General features: G+C 37.4%; 1 protein-coding gene across 3 annotated transcripts in view; it reads right to left on the reverse strand.

Annotated features, from left to right (window-relative positions):
- bicd1a (bicaudal D homolog 1a) overlaps positions 1–13,584 on the reverse strand; it is a 36,087-nt gene extending 22,503 nt beyond the window's left edge. For all 3 annotated transcript variants that reach the window (XM_073815781.1, XM_065283507.2, XM_065283506.2), the window contains exon 1: positions 13,065–13,584. In XM_073815781.1, the coding sequence (XP_073671882.1) occupies positions 13,065–13,280 (216 nt within the window). In that variant the 5' untranslated portion in view covers positions 13,281–13,584. The remainder of the gene's footprint in view (positions 1–13,064) is intronic.
- Positions 13,585–16,783: the final 3,199 nt, after the last annotated feature.

A 16,783-nucleotide genomic window follows, 5' to 3' on the forward strand; every position in this document is an offset into this window, starting at 1 on the left:
AGCCAGAAAAGCAGCAGAATTATGAAAACAAAATATCGAAATATACAGTTTATACAAAAAGCTTCAGAAACACATGGTAGATGTCACTGCCATTCAAGCAATTGACACACAGATGGATATCTGCCCAACAGCATGAATGTCATACATTTCAATAGACCCATTTGCTTGATGACAACGAATTAACAAAACCAATAATTTCTTGTCACACGAGGAAAAAGATAAATGAGATTTGGCATACACAATGACACAGAAATTTTTGTATCATCAATATAATATTGAATTTTCAGTGCTCTCAAAATGATTAACATTACAGAAACAACCAAAATGTTGTTTGGTTCATCCACTTTTCAGCTATTGCACCTGTACAGTTCAAGTGCTGCACTTCAAGGTAACCAAGATAATATTTCACTTCCTAACTCTGATCAATAGAAACAGTGTTCTCATTCCCCTGACACAGGTTCTGACGCCATGCAGATTCGGCGCTTCATGACTTAAGTTGTCATGGTCAAGTTGAAATCTCTCTGTGTAATACGTTTGGCTAGTGATTGATGACTATTAATGATAAATACATTTTTTTTATATACTAAAGGGATAGTTCGGCCAAAAATTATATTAAACGCATGATTTACTCACCCCCAAGCTGTCCGAGTTGCATATGTCCATTGTTTTTCAGACAAACACATTTCGGATATTTTAGAAAATGTTTTAGATCTTTCAGTTGATTAAATGTAATGTTACGGGGTCTACCCATAGTCCACAACCTTCAAGTCCAAAAAAGTTTGTCCATCCTTCACAAATTAAATCCAAACGGCTCCAGGATGATAAACAAAGGTCTTCTTAGGGTAATCCGCGCGGTGTTGTTGAAGAAATATCCATATTTAAAACTTTATTAACGAAAATAAATACCTTCCGGTAGCGCCGCCATCTTGGTCGCGTCCGCATTCAGGATGAGAGCTTACGCAGCCTACGGAGACTACTCTGCTGCTGCTCTGAGCCCCCGCCCTCCGAATTTGTCATACGTCACTAAGAAAAGTCTAAGATGTTTAAGATGGCGGCGCTACCGGAAGGTATTTATTTTCGTTAATAAAGTTTTAAATATGGATATTTCTACAAAAACACCACGCGGATTACCCTCAGAAGATGTTAAAGGAACAGTATGTAAGAAATGAATATCAATGAATCATAAAATGGCCCTTTTATGTCACTACATATTAAGAAATCATTTTCATTTCAAATACTTATATCACTGACAACAGTGGTCTGGCCAGGATATTGTCATTTAAAAAGTGGAGTTGCAGCCCTCAACTGATGTTTATGTTGTCATTTTGTGTATTGGCCACCAGCTGTGTGATTGCAGTACCAGTTTTAGCCACAAGTTTTGTGATTGCAATACCAGTTTTGGCCACAATCCTACATACTGTTCCTTTAAACATTTTCTAAAATATCCGAAAATGTGTTTTTGTCTGAAAAACGATGGACATATGCAACTCGGACAGCTTGGGGGTGAGTAAATCATGGGTTTAATATCATTTTTGGCCGAACTATCTCTTTAACGAAAATCTGTGTTATAGTCTCAAACAATTTGATCACTTTATCCGTGTCCATGTCACGGAATTCAGCTTTTTCTGTGACGGGAGCATGGATGTCTTTTCCGTGTCACTCCCAAGGATTTCTCATGTCATTTTATGTATTGTTTTCTTATTGTTTTCTACTATTTTCTTACCATTGTCGCTTGGGGTTAAAATCACTTTCTGTTACATTTTTAAACATCCTAACCCAAAACCCCAAATCTAACCCCAAGCGACAATGATGCACATGTGGGAGTGACATGGAAAAGACATCTGTGCTCCCGTCACGGAAAAAGCTGAATTCTGTGACACAGATAAAGTGATCAAATTTTTCTGTGACTATAACACGGATTTACATGAGATCATGTTGGAAATGTATAAAATATCTTCATGGAACATATAGTACCCAAAATCTTCTATTAGGATAATATCCTAATGATTTTTTGGCATAAAATTATATTTTGGCTATTGCTACAAATATACCTGTGTTACTTAAGACACATTGGTCTCCAACATGGGCACCAGAATCAATCAAACGCATCACAGATGGTAATCTACTGTTGCAGATTATATCGTGTCTATGTTGCTCAAAGTAACTGGGCCATTATGAGCTATATCATAACTGGGACCAGCAGACGCATCACATCAAACCAGAAAATCAATGAAGAACTTGTGGGAATAGAGGAAGATATGTGTATATAGATGGAAAAAAATCAATTGTAGTTGACAACAGCTTTTAGCAACTCTGACTGAATAGAACAGGTGGTTGAAGGGTTGCTGATGTGAGGAAAGAAAACGTCAAATACTGGAATTTCCCAATGAGCACTGCCTCAATTCCCGTCATTATTATTATCTTCTGTAAGCGATATTGATTGTTTTGCTCTCATGTAATACAGTACAATTACTATAGTACTCTATGTAAATCTAATAATACTCACTAAATAACATGAATCGAGTACATATATTGCACTGCAGTAAAAAGAATTGTGCTAAAATGTAACTTTACAGCAAATTTATTTTAATTACTTGTCAATTTTTCTGGCAAAGCACATGAATGAATGAGAAAAAAGTACCACTAAACAGTTTTCAGGGACACTAATTTCACAGTAAAGTCCGCAGTAAACAGCTGTGAGTGTAACTAAGAAACAAAAGAAAATCTGCACCAACAAAAGAAGTTAATCCATTAACACCGACAGCTTGCGTTCTTTTATTTTCTCTCTCCCTTTGATAGCTAAACTCTGGGGAAAAGACTTAAGCAAAAAATGGAAACACGGTTTTGATTCATTTGGCGACAGCAGTGTGAATAGGACCTCTTTGTGATTCAAAATAAGAGCCTGTCAATATCCCAGTATCCCAACTGATGGCCCTCTGCCTCACAGCTGCACCCTGAGAGAGAGAGAGAGAGAGAGAGAGAGAGAGAGAGAGAGAGAGAGAGAGAGAGAGAGAGAGAGAGAGAGAGAGAGAGAGAGAGAGAGAGAGAGAGAGAGAGAGCATTGATCTTGACTTTATAATGTAGAGGCAGATGGTTTGTGAAGGAAATACGTCCACAAAGCCCACCACCTCCATCTGGTTTCTCTTCTCATAGAGTGATGCTCACTCATGACCACACTCTGTAGAAAGCTTTAGCAACTTTATAATTATTATAAATTATTACAAATGTTAACTGTGTTTGTATCATTTTTCTCAGTATCTCAATATCAACGGCTTGTAATAGCTCACAGGCGGAAACGTCCCCCTCACGGACTGACCACTGACTGATACATAATGCATGCGATGACTGAACTTGACAGTTTCAGTCTGACTGGCTGATTTCTAGGGGTCAGGTGGTATTGCTTTTGTTAGTTCTGGAAAACAGAGAAAGTCAACGTTTCCAGACTGCTGAGTACTTCTGAAAGATCATCAGAAATCGTTTGAGGCCGTCACAGTACCGGCACCACTGAACACATGAAATATTAAAGGGCCCACATTTTGTGGATAAAAAGCACATTACTTTGTGTAATACAATGTGTTCGCATGGTTTATGGTTAAAAAAACGCTTTATCCCACATACCGTACATTTTTGTTGCACATTTAAAGGTATAGCGGAAGATTTTCTTTTTCCGGGTGGATCATCAAGAACACTATTGGTCTTTCCAGTTGTCAATCATTCTGGTGATATGTTGACGTAAGGCCGCCGTATGTGCTCGTCCCGTTCCTGTGTATATGTGTGGTGGTCTACTGTTTCACCCATTCATTGAAGCCTGCATTCTCATCGTGTTTTTTTCAAAATGTCTGAGGGTCGCAAGAGAAAAAGTGTCTACGAATTGTATGAAAAGAAGAAAAATTATAATACAATATAATACATTTGGTGTTCGTGTAGTTTATGGTTAAAAACAAATTATTTTCCACATACTGTACATTTTTGTAGCTCCAGATTGCAAGGATTTGAAAAGCTCTGTGTCCCTAATTATATATATATATATATATATATATATATATATATATATATATATATATATATATATATATATATATATATATATATATATTATTGATCCTATGTCTTTTGCCTTTTTTAGGTCAACATGTAACTTGAAACTGTGGCTGACAGATTAGACAACAGTAAGTGTATGACTGGATGGGGTGACGTGAGTTTTACACAGACTAGACAACAGGAAGTTTGACGTGAGCAACAGCTGAGAAAACATTAACTACTGTGTAAATATGGATTCTCTCACATCCATGTGAATCATTTTTTCTGTTAAATCTTTAAAAAACATATCGCAAAACTTTCAAAAATGATCAAATAACTACAAATAAAAAGAGGTTTTAAAATCAGACAGAGACAGAGAGAAACTAAGGCATCAGTTCCTGTGTGTGTGACAGGGGGACAGTAGTCTGTTCTGTCTCGCTGCCAGCACAATTCCTAAAATTCCAATTATTTCTGCAACTAGGTCACAGTCAAACCTGGCATTCTCCGTCTCAATCACCTAAGGGTACTAGAGGTTATTAGTTAGCCAATATCTGCATCCAATACAAAGACGTCACTCAAGTTAAAGACAACAACATGTAATCATATTACTGTTAATACTTAACCTAAATTTTCATTTGGCTTTATTTCTACCATATCTAAATCCATTTGAAAGATTAACCCCTATAATCAGCACTTTATTCACTTACAGCATGTGCTTTTCTTCAGTAAGTTGCATATTCTGCAAAATGTTATTTTTTTATATGCAAAAGTTAAATTTACCGTATTTCATTTAAGCACTTTTGACTGCTTACGGCCACACATTTTTCTGGAGTGTGGGTCACATAAATTGGAGAGCGAAAATAATTGGCACAAGAAATTTCTGCATACTCCCAACTAAGAACCTCACAACTCTCAAAAATACATTAAACATTATGTAGCCTAAGCAAAAATGAATCCTCACATAAATCATAGACAAATTGGGACATCAGCACAAGCACATACAGTGCTGTACGGGTCTTAAGCAAAGTGAACTCATTGGATGTGAACTCATTAAATGACTGCATCAGTTGTCCTACTGTACAAAGTGTATGAAAGTCAAAAGTGTGCACAAAGATTTGGATAATCCAAAAAAAAATCACACAAGTCCACAGTTTTTGTCATACAGTAGTTGTTCAATTTATCTTACTTTGCTTGATATGGTTGTTCTTCTTAAGAAAGGCCATCTTTCATCTCGCAGATGTGAAAAGCATCAAGTGTCAAACAACGGTCTGAGTCTTCCCTGAAGCAACCATCAAGCTGTAAGATTTAAAAGTACATTTTTTTTTTTTTTTTGGTGAAATTGACGATCGTTTCGCTAGATAAGCTAATGCTACTGCAAAATACGTACACAAGATGACTGATAACACTTGTTGTTTGATTCATCATCATGACTCATGGACAGCATGTGTGGAGAAGTTTAATGGAGTGTCAGACAGATTTAGATACATTAGCAAGCCAACATTATGGAGAGACAGCACAATATAAAGAATTTGCAATGGGGCCAAATACTGTAATGATGTAAAAGGAACCCCAGAATTTAGTAAATGCTTTGCAGTTGAGTCTTGAGATACATGATATGCAAAGCTTGAAATGACTAGTAAACTGTACACATTCAACATTATGATGACAAACATGAACTGTTCTCAGAATGGTTAGATTAAATAAGTGACTTCCAGATGAGAGGCCTGAAAATGTAAATAAGCAATCTAATGCCTATATTTATCATAGCATGGAGACAGAGCGCAGCGCATCATAACCTGAAAACCACGCCCACCGGAGGCGAAAACAATCCAACAATCTCCATTGACTTTGTATTGCGAGAAGCCGCCTCCTTTTCATTTCTGGCTTATAACAAAAAACAGAATAATGCCTAAAAGCTGCTGTGTGACAATATGTACAGCTAACAAGACAAAAAACATAGAAATAAGTTTTTATAAGCTGTCGAGCCGTAAAACCAAGCCTTTAAGGAGAAAAAAGTGGATCGCCGACTACGTTTCCCCCTAGTGGACGCAGTTCTACTAATATGAGTACTATGAAAAGTTGCCTGTTTCCACTTTTATGTCTTTAAACGCTCATTTTTGAGGTCGACTCGACAGCTTATAAAAAATTATTTACAGGTTAAACTTAAAAACAGAATAATACCTAAAAGCTGCAGTGTGACAAGGTGTACAGCTAACAAGCCAAAAAACCCAGAAATACGTTTTTATAAGCTGTCGACCTAAAAAAACGAGCGTTTAAAGACACACAAGTGGAAACAGGCAACTTTTCATAGTACTCATATTCGTAGAACTGCGTCCACTAGGGGAAAACATAGTCGGCAATCCACTTTTTTCTCCTTAAAGACTGGGTTTTACGGCTCGGCAGCTTATAAAAACTTATTTCTGGGTTCTTTGGCTTGTTAGCTGTACATATTGTCACACAGCAGCTTTTAGGCATTATTCTGTTTTTTGTTATAAGCCAGAAATGACAAGGAGGCGGCCTTTCGCAATACAAAGTCAATGGAGACGGTTGGATTGTTCGTGTTTTTCAAATTTGCATAACTGCGCTTTGTCTCTATACAATGATGCCTGTAAAATGCAGAAAAGTATTGAGGTCATCATCGATGGTTGTAATAAGAGATAAGCAATCCTGGCCGTGATATGACTGCTCAGCACTCATACAGAGGATAAGCAGAGAATTTGGTACACCTGGAGCTTTGGTGGGGTTTTAATCCTGTACGCAAGGTAATTTCCTGTTGTTGTATTTTTAATGAGAACTGGTTGCTTTTTCAAAGTCTCATGAGACTTATAAATTCAGGGTGGAGTTCGGCTGCAATGCTGAGGGAAGCATTGGCAGAAACCAAACAATACAATTGTTGGTTTCCCCTTCAAGAGCATTCAAACAATTTCTGTGATGTTTGTTGCTGGTCTAAGCTGTTGAGGCTCATGTAGCTGGTTGATAGATGATTTTGCTTGATAAAGTGAGAATAAAAGCAAAATAAGGTGAGAAAAAATACACAATGTCAACAAATTGAGGTTGGCTCAGATTGTCCGCATGTTGGCTGCATCCGGGTTCAAAGTTGCCCTGGCAGGTTGGCCCACCAAATGGACGGCGCCAAAATAGCACATCCAAAATGAAATAACTTTCTGTACCAGCAGGTGGCAGTAGTTGGTGTTCATTAATCAAAACGAGAAACCGTAAGTATCTTTAAAAAAATCGCTTCATCACTCCCGTTTCTTTCCTGTGCACCGATTGGCTATGCCGAACAGCCAATCAGAATAATCAAATTCCTATACGAGTGCCATACCAAATCAACATGGAGAATCAGCCAAAAAAACTTTATTTAGAGGATGGCACAGAAAAAAATAAGGTAAGATGACGCTTAAAACCTTGCGGACTGCTGATACGCTAGATCTGCTGCAACCCATAGCTCTTGAATACCTTTGCAGTACTACAGCACTGCCTTGTATCCGCAAAACCTGTTTGAATGCTGTCATGAATAATAGAAGACTATTACACCACCTTTGGGACACAAGATGAAGATGTCTGGGAATCTTAATCCCTGAGCGGAAGAGGTCTTTCTTCTTAATTATACTTTGTTGAATGAAACGCTAAATGTAATGATTTTCATCAATGAAATGTAATGATAGCAAAAGGGACTCGTCTTATAAGAAAGTCTATTTGGACCTCTCATTTGGGAGATAAATGAATGCACATCAGCCCTGCTCACAGGCACTTGGGTCGTCTGTTAGGTGTAAATTATCTGCAACTTGTTTGGGCTCTTCAGTGATAAATGCCGACCTCATCACCTGTATCATGCAGCATTATATAGACAACAATAAACTAACACACCAACCGAGGCAATGAAAACAAGCCCATTTATCAAAGTTAAAAAGGCTTGAGACGATCCAATCTGGTGCTTATGATCTCCATTAATTTATTTTGCTGTCTCTCTCCATCACTCTTTTGGAGTGTCTTTGGTCATAAACACAGACTAGGTCAGGTCTACAGTATTTTAGGGCAGTAAATTGCCCTATATAGTGGAGGTTGTATTGCAGTCTTTTGCCTCAAGCAGCTAATGATGATGTCAACAGCTGAGTCCTTAGAAGCTAAGTGTCCTACATACAAGCCAGAAAGTGGGCAGACTCGGCAGAGACAGGGTTGAGCCACTCACCACCTGAACACACAAACACTAATAGGCAAAAATCTGTGCCAATGAGTTCATCTAAATAGTAGTTACAAAAAAGCACTAAATAGGTTATCTTAAATGGACATTCCACTTTTTTAGAAAATATGCTCATTTTCCAGCTCCCCAAGAGATAAACATTTGATTTTTACCGTTTTTGAATCCATTCAGATCTCCAGGTCTGATGCTAGCACTTTTAGCATAGCTTAGCACAATCCATTGAATCTGATTAGACCATTAGCATCACGCTAAAAAATAACCAAAGAGTTTCGATATTTTTCCTATTTAAAACTTGACTCTTCTGTAGTTACAGCGTGTACTTGATTTTCTAGGCAGATATGGTAGGAACTATACTGTCATTCTGGTGTTATAATCAAGGACTTTGCTGCTGTAACATGGCTGCAGGAGGCGTAGTGATATTACGCACTGCCCGAAAATAGTAACCTGCTATTGAAAGTAACCAAGGGGAGTCTATAGTATATGGTCAATAGCACAAAACAGCCATAACAGTCTAATAGGAGCAAAGTACAGGCCTTATTCAATTCATTGTAAGAGCCAACAGTTTCTTTTACTGCAGATAGTTGGAGTCTGGGAAGCTAAAGTAAAACTTTAATCAATACATACATCCTTGGGTAAAGTAGACCAGCTCTTTCCTGAAGTCCCAAAGTCTCATCGCAGCAGAAAATAGACAGAGCATAACACTGCACAGTTCTAGATAGTTTCTATATGAAGAGAAAGAAGAGATGGGGCCATTTTTACTGAAGGCACATTTAAGAATAATACAAATTAAAGACTTGAAGAAAAAATAAAGAACAAATATATAATCGGCTGTGTATTCTAAATTGTGCCTTATCCAGTGGCGGATTCTGAGGAGGCACGAATGCGAAACTCGTCAAAACATCGTCATGTGTCTGGATCGTCGTGTCAAACTATGTCATCCGTGCATCATGTGAACATATGTGCGTCATGTCAAAACATGTGCCTGCTACAGGCGCTTCGTAAGGGTTTACGATAAAAGAGATACTTCTGTTTGCTAGATACTCGCTTAAAGGGATAGTTCGGCCAAAATTATATTGAAAAATTATATTGAACCCATGATTTACTCACCCCTAAGCCATTCGAGATGCATATGTCCATCATTTTTCAGACAAACACATTTTCAGTTATTTTAGAAAATGTCTTATATGTTCTTCTAAACAATAAAGTTACGGGGTGCATAAAAGAAATCCAAACGGCTCCAGAATGATAAACAAAGGTCTTCTGAGGGTAATCCGCGCCGTGTTGTTGTAGAAATATCCATATATATTACATATATTAAAACTTTATAAACGAAAATAACTAGCTTCCGGTAACGCCACCATCTTAGACTCCTCTGTATTCAGGAGAAAGTATCAGCATAGTGTACGCACTTTTCTTAGTGACATATGACAAATTCGGAGGGCGGGGACACAGAGCAGTAACACAGAACCCTGCATAAACTGCGTACGCTCTCATCTTGAATGCGGATGCGACTAAGATGGCGGCATTACAGGAAGTGAGTTACTTTCATTTATAAAGTATAAATGTGGATATTTCTACAACAAAAAGGCATGTATTACCCTCAGAAGGCCTTTGTTTATATTCGTGGAGCCGTTTGGATTAATTTTGTGAAGGATGGATGCACATTTTTTGGAATGGAAGGACCCTGTAACTTCACATTTGATTAACTGAAAGATCTAAAACATTTTCTAAAATAACTGAAAATGTGTTCATCCGAAAAATGATGGACACATGCATCTTGGACGGCTTTGTGGTTGAGTAAATCATAGGTTTAATATCATTTTGGCTGAACTATCCCTTTAACATCATGTGTAATTAGAGTTTAGTGTTGATGTGTCACTCATGCGAGACATCAGCATCTCTTTAATCATGAACCCTTTCGATGCATATGCAGCAAGCACGTATTTTGACATGACACGCGATGCACATAGGTTCCAGGACGCACCAAATACATATTTAGTTTTTTTCCGAGGAGGCACAGGCAGCCACTGGCCTTATCTAAGCAGTACTTCCAAAACAAATACACTCTCAGAAAAAGGTACAGAACGGTACAAAAGTGGTCAGTGGGGCGGTACCTTTTCTAAAAAAAAAACATAACATAAAAGGTGCATATTTGTACCTTAAAGGTACACATTGGTACCCTATAGCAGTGGTTCTCAAACTTTATCAGCGTGCAACCCCCGTGTACGGTGCATTTCTTTGCGGCCTCACCAAAGAAAATGTATGACACTTTTGTTCTAAAACTTAACATTTTAATTAGACAAAACATATAAAAGTATACAAAGTAGTGTCGTTGGTTAGTAGCCTTATTCTTTTAAGGCTTAATTACACAGAATTTATGAAAAATTAATGTACTTTATAAAATGTCATAAAACTGGGGCCCCCCTGTCACCATCTCGCAGCCCCCAGTTTGAGAACCACTGCCCATGAGGTACATACTGGTGTGTTTAAAGTACATATCTGTACCAAAATGGTTAATATTAGGACATTTTTAAAAGGTCCCGTCGCTGAGACTTTTGTACCTTTTTTTTGTGTACAATTAGCATCTTAATGCATCTTTCTTAACAGATATATTATATATATATTATATATATATATATATGATCAAAATCTAGAGCAGACTACACAGTAAATGTGGGTTCCAAATGTAATTTATATGTGTATATATATATATATATATATATATATATATATATATATATGATCAAAATCTAGAGCAGTGGAGACCTGACTCTCCTCCAGGGCATCTTTGGAGGTGGGGCTCATGTGGTTTGTAGGTAAGGCCACTGGAGGCTGGGGAAAAACAGGGCCTGTATGGCCAATCTTTATTGATCTGATTTATTGAAACCCCTGCTGATCTGGCCAGGGGAGGGTAGACAGAGTCAAAGAAGGTCTCTTTTCAACTGTTCTTCTTTGTCTTGACATTGTATATTTTCATTTCTTTCTCTGTCTTGGACTTGGATTTATGGGTCCATATGGGTGACCTAGAAGTGCTCCATGTCCTTTTGCGAGCAGTCAAATGAGGGCTGACCATTGCAGAACTAAGAAATGGACTCCATATTTAAATCATTGTCTTCACTCAAATTTTACACTTCCACGTTTTTTTGGCCTTTTTTAATTTTTATCATCGGAACTACTTCCCTCTCGGTTTCAATAAAGAGGTCTAGATGTTTTTAAGCAGGACTTTAACAAATTTATAAGGCACAATGATGGTTACAACTTACAAGTATACCCCAAAAGTAAGAATCATTCGTTATTTACTCAATCTTTTGTTTTTTTCAAACCTGTTCTTTTTGTGATCCATCTTTGTTTTCAAATAATTAATAGGGAAGGGAGCTGTCAAGCCCCAAAATGACGTACAAAGGAAAAGTACAAAGGCAAATAGTGCAATGGGGTCAGGCCAGTGGGGTTTAATTTCTCAAAATAAAGTAGAAATAAACTGAGATACAGCAGGTCTTGTCCTCAGGAGGACATATACCCTCCAGCACATTTGCCCTTCACACGACTATCATCCGCAGACAGACACTATTATAAACAGCACAGCTGCTTTGAACAGACAGGGAGATATAGATACTATCTGAAAAGCAAGGAAAAAACAGATGTGCATTTTTGATTGTGATCAAAAGCCTACGCAATCAAATCTGAATTTAAACTGTCTGCATTATATGTATAGCGCTCACAGTTTTCTTAAATTTCCCCATATTCTGTAATAATATATGCATGGGTGAAATTTACATAGGCTACTGTATGCATTGCACACAACTTATAAAAGCTCAATTGCATACAATTAAATATACATTTCTTACAATAAACACATATGATGCCATAATAAACAGCTATAGTATGATTGGTATAAGCAATTACTGAGAAACTATAGTCAGTTACACTGAACTTGAAGGAAATGGTACAATAATTACTGTCCTGAACACAACTGTAGTAGTTATTCGGTTACTCAATGACTAACTGCTTAGACTCAAATCAGTCAGTGAATAACTAGATAAGCATTTATAACCATTGTAAAGCAAGCAAAGCAACATTAGTCATAGTCCTTGACTTTCTAGTGTGCTTCAAATTAGGGGTCATTAAGGAAAACACTCAAGAATAAAATACTTTCATTCAATGAAACGGAACCAATGTTGGTCGAAAAACCATAAATTCATTTGTGAATGAATTCAAAATGACAAGTTTTAAAATATGAGAATGCAGTACGAATCAGGCAACTTAAAGGTATCATGTCTACATTTGAAGTTCACATACAAGTAACACTGAAGACTGCAGCTAGACTTGGCATGACACAACAACACCCTAAACAACGGTGACCCAGTCAGTGAAAACCCAGCTGAAGTCATTTTTGTGATTTACTGTTTTCTACATAAAATCATCCTACATATGTAAGACTTTAGCCTGAATTTCACAGACAGGGTCACATATACGAAGTAATGAGCAATCCTCAATATTTAGGATTCAACAAATCCCAGCCATACACCCAGACACTCAATGACCTCCGTGTTTTAAAATTGTCTTAAAAGTCAAAAAGTATTAACAATTTTTTTGCAGAATATCCTAATTCTGAAAATGGTGCCATGGTAGATAATGGTGATTACATGTTATTTTTAATAATAACATAGAAGTAGAAGGACAGAGTGACAGACACAGGGAGAGAGAGACTGGCCTGTATCTCTTGTTAAAATTCATGGTACCAAAAACAATATTAACTTAGCACTTATGACATTATAAAGCAACGAAACACGTGCACATCTCTCCTTTGCGACAAATCAGACCACACAAGCCCCGTGTGTACCTCCTGCAGCTGCTCTAACTCCTGTCTCAGAGCATCCTGCTCGGACTCCAGCTCCGCGTATTGCTGTTTGAGCGTCTGATTCTCCTCTAGCACCACCAGACCGCATTCCGCAGCCCGGATCTTCTCCCGGTTCGCCTCGGCAAGCTCCCGAGTCAGCCTCTCCACTTCAACTCGGTACTGATCCACAGATTCCGCGCATCCTCCGCCGGCTGCCATCGCTTTCAGTGTTTGCGTGCTGAGTTCAGACAGTTCAGGTCAGTCAGAGAGAGGAGGGGGAGGATAATGCGCCCGCGGGATGCAAGAGGATGCAGGTGGATGCTGCAGTCCGTCCACCCGATGCGCCTCCTTTGCTGCTCAGGTTCAAGATCTCACAGTTTAGACGAATGCCGTAAATGCGATTTCTATTGTCCTATTTATGAAGGGCATCTTTTCATGCCTCATATTATGCGTACTATTATTAGGAAGGAAGGCTGGCGCCATCTATTATCGCCACTGAAGTGCAAAGCGAGCAGAAGTTGAGTCTGTCAGTCAGTCTGTGATGTCACGCACTAACCCCGCCCCTCATCATTCCCACTAACAAACACACACAAAACGTCTAAAACAACCGAAGGAAAATAGAGGTAGGAAAACTGCTTGGCCATCTGCTGGACAAGCCTTTAAAATACATGTTTAAAAGTGGCTGAAATTGTTGGTTCCCATGAAAATCTTGAATATGTAAAAATATTTTAATCATTTCAAAATTAGATTCCGAGGCCTGACTAAGAATTTTTTATTTAAAGTTGTTAATTATTTAATTCCCAAAATAAAAATACGGAGTACATTTAATATCACTATAGTAATATAGTATAGTACTATAGTAAACTGTAATAAATTACCTATAAAACTATACTAGTTTTTTTAACCTTATATTAAAAGTCAGGGCCGTGCAGAGACCATTGGAGGGGCAGGTGCTCAAAGAATAAAAAGGGCACTTTGCTCGCCGACACGCAAGCACACAACTGAAACAAATAATAAAGTAATACAGAATAGAAAGATGATAGGTCTAACGTTTTTCTTTATTTTCCTTGCAAATAGAGTGATACAGAAAAATCTATATAGACTGAGTTTTATATCTATATATTTATGCATTTGGCAGCAGCTTTTATCCAAAACGACTTACAGTGCATTTCATTTAGTGTTTGTGTGTGTCAACACAGTATATGCAGTTTTGAAATTATATGATATTATATATTGCATTGTGACATTAAGATATTATTACGTTTACAGGCTTGTGTTTTTGTTGTCATATTTAAAATATAATTCTATTCTATTCTAATCCTGTTCGAAATTTGTATACAAAGAGAGTAGCCTACATATTTTAGTTTTGAATCGTGTTTGTGTTGTGTTTTTGCACACTTTGATGCCTTGATGACAGGGCAATAAAATAATGACATCTCTCCTTTCATTCATTTCATGAAGCCTCTAGTACTTTCTTTATTTTCAGGTAAACTAAAACTGGTTGCAAAGCTGGAGAGGTTTTGACTCAGTTAATAATTTAGCACGAGTATAGCTATATTACCCAACATCAGCTCACATTGTCTTTTATCAAAGGCGAGTCCAGGAATCATAAATTCAATATGATACAAAAATTAAACGAGTTTTTTTTTTACCGTATTCATCGGATCTTGCTCCTCCAACAAACTCCGCGTGACAGGTGGATGACATTAGAACAGCGCGAGAGCGATTTGAAATCAAACTCCTCTGTATGTTTTCCCGAATATTTCTCGCGGTACTTTGATGTCATGTGCGTTTCGGTTCTTGCATTGCTGCGTGAAGTTGAGCACACCTAAAAACTCGAGACAGCTACCTGTATGAACTTCCGGCAGAGAACGTCCCTGCCTTTGCCTCATCCATTGTTTTTATATGGGAAGAATGTTTTATTTTCAGCGTGAGAAATACAAGGTGTGGCGTGTGAAGGCTGAAATGCGTGAGACTTGAGAGCCCTGTTTGCATCTAACGTTCTAGAGATGTTACACACAGACAGCAATAAACAAAAGCTGTGCATGCTCTCCTCACGTTGTTCTTGTAAAATAATAATAATATAACAAGCATACCGCTTCGGTTCAATGCCGGCTCGAGGGGGATCCTCCCTGTACTGCGCACCGTGTCGTGCACGTGTGGGCGCTGCTAGCGCTGTGAGCTTTCCCTAAAGAGATTGTCCAATAAAAGGTCAATACGTCATCATGTGACTAATTTTATTTGCGCCTAAATTATTTTTTATTAATTTTACTAATAGTTACATTGGGCAGGCCTTCACAAAACGGCATTTAATTACAAAAAAATGCCTTGACAAAAAGGGCACTTTGGTCATCCAGGGGTAAAGGGGCAGGTGCTTGGGCACCCGCCGCCCCCCCCTCTGCACGTGCCTGTTAAAGGTATAGTTCACCCAACAATGAAAATTCATTCACCATTTCACTCTCATGTTGTGACAAACCCACATCAATTTCTTTGTTCTGATAAACACGAAGGGAGATATTTTGAGAAATGTTTACCAAACCGTTTGTGGACCCCATTTACTCTCATAGTAGGAAAAAAATACTATGGAAGTAAATGGGCTCCACGAACGGTTTGGTAACAAATGATGACAGAAATTTCATTTTGGGGTAAACTATCCCTTTAAACTAGAAATATATTTACTACAGCTTATTAACTTACTATAGCCAATATACAGAATACTATAGTACAAATACACTGCAAAAAAGAATTTTCAAGAAAAAAAATCTTAGTATTTTTGTCTTGTTTTCAGTAAAAATATCTAAAAATTCTTAAATAAAGATGCTTTTTCTTGATGAGCAAAACGACCCAAGAAAATAAGTCTAGTTTTTAGACCAAAAGTATAAAATGTAAGTGATTTTGTGCATAAACAAACAAAAAAAAATCTGCCAATGGGTTAAGCAAAAATCTTGAAATTTTTTCTTAAGAACACTAAGTTCAAGAAAAATTCAAGGAAATTTTTTTTTTGCTTGTTTTATGCACAAAATAATCACAAGAAACTAAGAATCTTTTTCCTTGAAAATATTTTTTTGCAGTGTATGCAGTGCATACTTTAGTGTACCACACCATACTACAATTTACTACTGTTTATTCTTGTAGATACTACACAAATTTCCTGGAAGTTTTGAGCTGTAAAGATACTCTTAAAGCAAACTAAAAATTATAACCAATGATGCATTTGTGCAGCAAAGCATGCATACTATGTTCCTGTTTATACTGCAATCGCTGATCCTTGGCAAAAAAAAAACTGATAATACATAATCCATTTAGACTTTTCCACTCTTCAACTAAATGTAACATAACATGATTCACATTTCTAGTACACAAAACAGTGTGGATGATTTAGTAGAAACTAAATGAGACTGACTGGTCTGTGGACATTAGGAGAAGGATGCAGAAAATAAACCAAGAACTCATGACACACGTGTCAGTTTTTTTACTAAACCACACATTATTTAATTTTTTTAATCTGTGGCATACCCCTGTTGATAATTGCATATACCATTAGTTTCTACAATTATTTAAACACTCATTTCATTAGCCTTTATATCAAACATGATATCAAAAAAGTCCTTTGGCATAATCAGATTGGGTGAAAGGTCATAAACATGATCTCAACAAATTCTTCAAAGTTCCTCCTTTCGGAATCATTAACTATAGGATAGGAGTGTCAACACACCGCGGGA

Source organism: Paramisgurnus dabryanus, chromosome 9 (assembly GCF_030506205.2).
Source record: "Paramisgurnus dabryanus chromosome 9, PD_genome_1.1, whole genome shotgun sequence".
Lineage (NCBI taxonomy): Eukaryota > Metazoa > Chordata > Actinopteri > Cypriniformes > Cobitidae > Paramisgurnus > Paramisgurnus dabryanus.